At 42.5% G+C, this 7,239-nt stretch overlaps 2 protein-coding genes across 2 annotated transcripts in view; one reads left to right on the forward strand and one right to left on the reverse strand.

Annotated features, from left to right (window-relative positions):
- Window positions 1–375: 375 nt before the first annotated feature.
- phf5a (PHD finger protein 5A) lies at window positions 376–2,174 on the reverse strand. Its single transcript, XM_031843297.1, has 4 exons — window positions 2,068–2,174; window positions 1,683–1,706; window positions 784–950; window positions 376–571 (listed from the first exon to the last, which is right to left on the reverse strand). Exons 1-4 carry the CDS (start codon window positions 2,117–2,119, stop codon window positions 482–484), a joined length of 333 nt encoding a protein of 110 aa, XP_031699157.1. The 5' UTR covers window positions 2,120–2,174; the 3' UTR covers window positions 376–481.
- Window positions 2,175–2,491: 317 nt separating this feature from the next.
- The window catches only part of LOC116381799 (aconitate hydratase, mitochondrial), a 6,817-nt gene continuing 2,069 nt past the window's right edge, over window positions 2,492–7,239 (forward strand). The window contains 14 exon segments of the mRNA XM_075447358.1: window positions 2,492–2,532; window positions 3,931–4,073; window positions 4,388–4,432; window positions 4,434–4,605; window positions 4,693–4,784; window positions 4,876–5,031; window positions 5,197–5,351; window positions 5,433–5,537; window positions 5,996–6,087; window positions 6,572–6,628; window positions 6,631–6,679; window positions 6,814–6,926; window positions 6,928–6,972; window positions 7,061–7,138. Of these exon segments, the coding sequence (XP_075303473.1) occupies window positions 2,497–2,532; window positions 3,931–4,073; window positions 4,388–4,432; window positions 4,434–4,605; window positions 4,693–4,784; window positions 4,876–5,031; window positions 5,197–5,351; window positions 5,433–5,537; window positions 5,996–6,087; window positions 6,572–6,628; window positions 6,631–6,679; window positions 6,814–6,926; window positions 6,928–6,972; window positions 7,061–7,138 (1,338 nt within the window). The 5' untranslated portion in view covers window positions 2,492–2,496.

Genomic DNA, 7,239 nt, shown 5'->3' on the forward strand with positions numbered 1-7,239 from the left:
GATGGAAAACAGTTTCCCATTTTTATTCCGTAGCTGTGCCAAAATGTGTTGTATACATTTGTCAACATAAGAATTTTGGCAGCTTAATCTTCTTGTTCGTTGATTCTTAGCAATGAGATAAAACAAAGCAATACAAATCAATTCTGTTATCCGTGCAGTAAGATGACAAAAACCTTAAACAGAATCCCACTGGCTAAGCCTGGTTGAATATCAAAATATATTTAAATGTTCATTGTGAACCCATTGATGTTTTGTTTGTATGTTGTTGGTCAATACATAATGTTTCAGTGACAGAGTAGCCAGATGTTTAGTGACTATTAATATCAAGCACTGTGCGAGCATAGGCAGACTCATCAATCAAAACAGGAACAAGAATGAATACAAAACAAAGTTTTATTGACAAGTCAAAAAATGTTTGAGGTTTTAAAGAAAATCTGCAAAAGCTGAAAAACTAAAATCAAGCACTGAGGCCGTGGTGTCTTCACCTCTTCTTGAAGCCATACTTCTTCCTTTCATAAAACAGATCAGTTTTAGAGCTGCCCAAATTCACAATCTTAGGGCAGCCATCTCGCTGTAAAGGGAAACAGAAAGAGCCCGGTTGAGTAATGCTTTCCTCTCAAAAGAAGCTAGACAAAATTGTATTTGGGGTTCATTTTTAAAGTGCTGTTTATCTCCTTTAGGCTCGTTAATCAGCTATGCCAGATAACAAAAATCTCATGAACATGGCCCGGTTCAATCCTTATACGGTCTCTTTTCAGTGACGGATAATAAAAAGGGACTCACATCTTTCTCCTGGATGGTGCACTCTTTACAGTAGTAAGCGTCAGAAACTCCCGGCCCTCCGCAGATGACACAGCGTCCCTGATAGGAGCCGTAGTTGCACTCGTCACAGATGCGCACCAGCGTGCACGGCCTCACATAGGAATCACAGATGACACATTTGCCATCGCCTGAAAGGACGGGGAACGAGACCGATGAGAGGATTGATTGAGAAAATAGGTATATAGGAAAATGTGTCGTTTAACAGAGCCATAGTTGAAACATCATAGCAACTAAATGAACTTTGAAACAATGTTGGGAATAAATGAGTTTGCTGAAAAAGTTCTAAACGGTGTTTTGAAATAAATCTTCACTCGACCATAAGTCACATTGTGTGTCAATAAACAGCAGCCACATACTTTCCCCATTACTGGTTGATTCATTAATCAATAGTTTAAAATTATATTTATTGTATAAATGCAAAGGTTTATTAACACAGTGGAAGTAAGTAAATTAATACAGAAGATTAGTATGACATAGGCCCCCTTTTTCACAGCAGCCATTTTCACATGTAATTGCAGGGTAAACACAGGTGTAACTGATTAAGGTCGCATTCTATTTAGTGTCACAGCCACTACAGTGAGCCAGCATGCACAATACCAGAAACCCAGACCACCTAAATGAAACAGGGCTATAATTATGCATTATGTAATCTCACCTGTGTTTACCCTGCAATTACACGTCAAAAGAGCTGCTCTGAAAAGGGCCTATTGAACAAGACATGAACCTACAGGACTGACGCTACTGTTACAGATGCAAAAGTGAACAAAACGAGTAAGACTTAAGACAGCAGACAAACAATTACGAGCTCAAATGAAAACACGTAACGTTTAATTTGTGATACCACAGAAGGAAACACTTACATTTCTCACAGAGTCTCCCGATGGCTGAGGAATAAAAACAAAAGCAGTCAGAGCCAGTGAGTGATGCTAACAGTTGATTCATATCGCTTTGCTAGATTAGCGTGAATAGCTTAACTTCCTTATACTTGGAGTAAAACCCATTACTAAATACACTGAAGTCATTTTAAGTGAAATTGTAACATTAGTCATCCCGAAGACATAAACGTGTAGACGTTTCTAAGCTAACACCATGGCTAACATTCGTTCAATGAAATCCATGCTCTTACCGTTAGCATGGCAGCTAACGTTATCTCGCGCTAAACATAAAACACAGACACCCAGCTGCGTTTCAATAAACAACGAACAGTGTTAGCAAACTTGTGATATTAAATAAGTTCACACATACCGACACCGGCTTGTTTTCTGCAAAAGATCAAATCTGGGTGATGTTTAGCCATTGTCGGCTAACGTAAGGCGAGCGCTGCTGACTTGGTTCAACAGTGACCTTTGACCTGTAAACTTTGGATGAGGAGTTGCATTACCGCCACCTAGCGTCTCCAAAAATAATTAAAAAGGGTCCTCATCCTTTCAGTTTTATAAAGGTAAATCATACATTAACGCTAAAATTCGATCTTGTATGGGTGAAATTGAATTAAAAAAATGTTGTAAAAAATAAAATACATAAAATGGAGACAGATAAATCTAAGTTTAGATTACATTTATTCAACAACTATCAAAAACTATCGTAAACATGTGTCCTTCAAGGACTTGCGAGACCGCAGTTTAAAAAGCTATGACGTCACAACTGCGCGACACATCTTTGTCAGTGAACGAAATGGCAACCTACTGTCTCACCGTCGCCCGGCTCCAGGTAAGAGACGAAAATGGGCTAATTGTACCATAATTAAAAACCAGTGAAATATGTCACTTACCATGTTGCATTTAATACATCTATTGCAATGTTAAAATTACATTTTATAGTTCTAAGAGCAGTTGCTGAGGATAAATAAACTGTGGCCCGGTCACAGGCTCACTGGTCAGGTCATCGTGTCCTGACTGCACTGAACGCATCTTTAGTTTGTCACTGGCTTAATAAAACACATGTCTTTACCAGAGACTCATTACCGATTTAACCAGTCCTTGAATTAACATGTCCAGGTTATCACTAGACGTGGAGTTTGGTGTTTAATAGCAAGGTTAACCACAAGGTGAGAGCTCCCAGCATACACACAGTAGAGCAGCGTGTAAGAAAAATAGAAAACATATTTAATAAAAGTAATACAGCACACACAGTCTTGCACATTTTTTTTTAGCTATTACTCCAAGAGAAACTAGTTAATTCCTTCTGTTGTAAAGTTAACAGGGTGTGTGTCCCTGATATGTCCAATGACAACAGTGTGCTGTAAAGATATTTACATCTGATCTAATAATAACAGACCAACAGGTGTTTAAACTCTTAATATCTGAACCCAAAGTGAGCTCTAGTTGAGGTCTATTCGAGCTCACGTTGATGGCAGATAACCAGAACACCGTGTTCTGATACAGACACAAACAACAATGTATGTAGGCTTAGTAGATTAAAAAATCCTATGTTGTCTTTTAGTTCACGACATGAACAGATGTCATTTCTTTTTGTTGCTGGCATTGTTAAGGGTTGGAGAAACATGAGCCAGTAAATGCTCTGTAGTCTCACGTTGGTGGTATAAAAAAGATCTGTGCATTCCAACTCCTAATAATACCACATTAGATTAAGATTTACGCCATTAATAAGTAATAGATTGCCCAGTTTATGTTTAAGTGTGATTGCTGTCTGAACCCACAATTAGAATTCCTATTGATGTATTAACTCTTGAATTTGCCTATTAATTGATTGACAGCTAGCTACTTGACACCAAAAGTCAAGTGATTAATGGTTGTGGGTTCAGCTGCTCACTGTCAGTTCTTTCACTGAATGACAGCTAATCTTTAGCACACATTGTCTGTCTGTCTGTCGGGTCATTAAAGACCTTCAGCTGTTTGACATTTTGTTCTCTTGTGTGTCTTCTTTGATAACTTCATCATCTAAGATGTTTAATGTTATTTAAGAACAGTTTCTTCCTGCTGGCTGTTACTCTGAACAGTTAAATCATTCATAAACCATCCACCATATATTATAATTTTACTGTTTTTAATGCACCATTTTGTTTGACATGTAGGCCCAGCAGCCAAACGGTGTCAGTGTGTCTGTTTTTGTCTGCGGCTCCGTGATCACTTGCATGTTTGTCTGCAGCTGGCTCTGGGTCATGGTGCACGGCGCCTGCATGTATCGGCAGCTTACAGAGCCAAAGCCCAAGTGTCCATGAGCCACTTTGAGCCCAGCGCCTTCGTCAACTACGAGAGGCTCCAATCCAACATTGACATTGTGCGAAAAAGGTCAGCGGCCTCCTAATCTTCCTCTTTTGTTTGCTGTGGCTCACATCACTGTTTCTCCCAAAACGCTCCCTTATCTGTGTGAGTGAGTGTTTGACCTTTATCACAGTTTTCCATCGTATTTGTAGCCTTCGCCAACTCTCGTCTGTCAGCCGGACCTTCGGTTTATCTTCTCACTTGTATTCTTCTTTAGCTAATTTATTTATTTGTGTTTATGTTGTAGCTGTCATCGTCTGACCGGTTCCTTGCTGAATCTTCCTCTAATGTTGCAGCAGCATCTTACTACAAATAGAATGTTGTTTAATTTTTCTGTCCAGGCTCAACCGGCCGCTCACCCTGTCGGAGAAGATCGTGTACGGTCACCTACCTGCGGCTACGTCCCGACCGCGTGGCCATGCAGGACGCCACGGCCCAGATGGCGATGCTCCAGTTCATCAGCAGAGGCCTGTCCAAGGTGGCCATGCCCTCCACCATTCAGTGTGACCATCTGATCGAGGCTCAGACCGGAGGGGTGAAGGATCTGGCCAGAGCGAAGGTGAGGGATCCTATTTGTTTACCGTAATTCTGCTAATCTCTCAAAAGTGATCACTTGTTCACTTTTTCATCATGGTTCTCATCCCAGGAAGTCAACCACGAGGTCTACGACTTCCTGTCCAGCGCTGGGGCAAAATATGGAGTTGGCTTCTGGAAACCGGGCTCTGGAATCATCCATCAGGTATTACCACTGAAGTTTGGATGCAGTGCCTAGAAAACGACAAGCTACTGTAATTTTAGCACGCCAACGTTCCGATTTCGCACAAAAACTGATCATCCTGGAGAATTACGCCTACCCAGGAGTGATGCTCATTGGCACAGATTCCCACACACCAAACGGCGGCGGACTCGGTTCCATCTGCATTGGCGTCGGAGGAGCAGACGCTGTGGATGTCATGGCAGGAATCGTCTGGGAGCTCAAGTGCCCCAATTTGAGCGGAATACAATATGTTGCACACATTCTGTTGACCGTCTCGTCTTTTGACTTTTGTTTCCAGTCACACTTTTCCTGTGTTTTCTTTCTCAACCGTAGTTGTGTTTCTTTCTGCCTCTGAACTTTCTTCCCAGGATTAATTCACCCGTCTCTTCCTTAAAAGGTGATCGGTGTGAAGTTGACCGGTACTCTCTCAGGCTGGACGTCTCCTAAGGATGTCATCCTGAAGGTGGCTGGCATCCTGACGGTGAAGGGCGGCACTGGAGCCATCGTAGAATACCACGGACCAGGAGTTGACTCCATTTCCTGCACTGGTCAGTTAAAAAAAAAAAAAAAAGTGTTTTTTTATTTTTCTTCATAGCTGTTTGTCTCATATGTGTTTTCATTGTGTGCAGGTATGGCCACCATTTGCAACATGGGAGCAGAGATTGGAGCCACGACCTCTGTGTTTCCCTACAACCACCGCATGAAGACGTACCTGGAGAAGACGGGACGTGAACGCATGTTCAGGCTTTTGGTCATCCAATATTAATTAAAGTAAAAACGTATTACTTTGAGTAGAGACGAGGGAAGAAAATACCATTGTACAATCCATAGACGATAAACACAAAAAGCTTTTGTTTTAAATGAAGTAGGTAATGTCCTGAAGTTCCATCTGGGCCAGGATCACTGTCACTTCTCATCTCCCTCCATCAAACTGTATCTGTTCCATCCGTCCTGCGTCAACTGTCAGAGAAACCCAAACTGCACAAAATCATAGATGTTTGCATTAGATCTGCACCTATAAACCATTTCACCTCCTTACAAATGAAAGCCAGATGCGAGTAATCAGAAGATATCTGTTCTGGAATTCTAAACTGCGTGTATGTCGGTGCCTATCTTCATGGAAAACCCGCCTGGTATAAATGAAAGCTTGGTGTCTTGTTAGTGTCTCAACACTCCTCTTGTGCCTTCCCAGAGATCGCTGCCCTGTCTGATGAATTCTCCGACTTGTTGGTGCCAGATGAAGGCTGCGAGTATGACGAGCTCATCAAGCTCAATCTGGACGAGGTCTGCACTTTTCTCTCTGCCTTCATTGGGTGCTTTAAAGCGTGTAGCGCGTCCAGAGAGTGACAGGAAATAAAAGTCTCTGCTCTGGTGATTTATGAGCAAACCTGAATGTGGATTTGCATTAGAAAGTGTTTTTGTAGCCCGCTAGAAACCAGACAGTTTATACCATTTTCATCTATTCTGACCACAGAACATTTGAGCTTTCCTTTTAGTTCTATAAAGTCAGGAAAGTTGTAGGACCTTAGATCCAGATCTGGGTGGGAATATGACTCCTCTGAGCGTCAGGTACCAAAGCTGGAAGAAAGAGATCTATCCGAATGCTCTCAGTTTTCTTCTACATCTCCAAATACACATGGCACCATTTATAATTAAACATGCCTGAACGGCACAAGTGAGAGGTTCACTTGCCTGCTTTAATTACAGAGAGAGAGGTTTGTTTGAGAATGACTCGAGTAACGTCAACGTTGTGTTCTTCTTTTTCTAGCTGAAGCCTCACATTAACGGGCCCTTCACCCCTGACCTGGCTCACCCAGTGTCTGAAATATAGGTGCTGTTGCTGCAAAGAACGGCTGGCCGCTGGAGGTGAAAGTTGGTAAGAAGTGACCAGCGGTGGACAGGCTGCACAGTTTTTGGTCTTATTCCTGCTACATGTCAGAATGTGGGCGAAAGCGTCTTCAGCAAGATGCTCTCTGACATCCGGTTTTGGCTCCTTTCCCCCTGTTTTAGGTCTGATCGCCAGCTGTACCAACTCCAGCTACGAGGACATGTGCCGCGCCACCTCTGTGGCCAAGCAGGCTCTGGATAAAGGCCTGACGTGCAAAGCTCAGGTCACGGTCACCCCCTGGCTCCGAGCAGATTCGTGCCACCATTGAGAGGGATGGATACGTGAGTGTTTGAGCACTAAATAAGGCAGAGAGTTGCACCTCCGCCACGCTGATAATATAAGCTCAGATGTGTTTGTGTCTTCCTGTAGTCAAAGATCCTTGGTGATGTTGGAGTGGTGGTCCTGGCCAACGCATGTGGACCATGCATTGGACAGTGGGACAGGTAAGTGTTTGTAACATGACCTACAGTGTCCAGAGAGTTCAATTCCACTTGTGTTTCCTTTGAGTTAGTGTGTGTGTGTGTGTGTGTGTGTGTGTGTGTGTGTGT

The sequence above is a fragment of the Anarrhichthys ocellatus genome, unplaced genomic scaffold (assembly GCF_004355925.1).
Source record: "Anarrhichthys ocellatus isolate YVR2014 unplaced genomic scaffold, GSC_Weel_1.0 scaffold4, whole genome shotgun sequence".
Lineage (NCBI taxonomy): Eukaryota > Metazoa > Chordata > Actinopteri > Perciformes > Anarhichadidae > Anarrhichthys > Anarrhichthys ocellatus.

What these genes read in the sequence shown, in the direction of transcription:
- phf5a (XM_031843297.1), bottom strand. Translation starts at nt 2,119, where the DNA reads ATGGCTAAACATCACCCAGATTTGATCTTTTGCAGAAAACAAGCCGGT. An exon ending in CGGGAGACTCTGTGAGAAAT is followed by an intron (nt 951 to 1,682) that starts GTAAGTGTTTCC and finishes CCGTCCTTTCAG; the next exon opens with GCGATGGCAAATGTGTCATC. An exon ending in GCACCATCCAGGAGAAAGAT is followed by an intron (nt 572 to 783) that starts GTGAGTCCCTTT and finishes TTCCCTTTACAG; the next exon opens with CGAGATGGCTGCCCTAAGAT.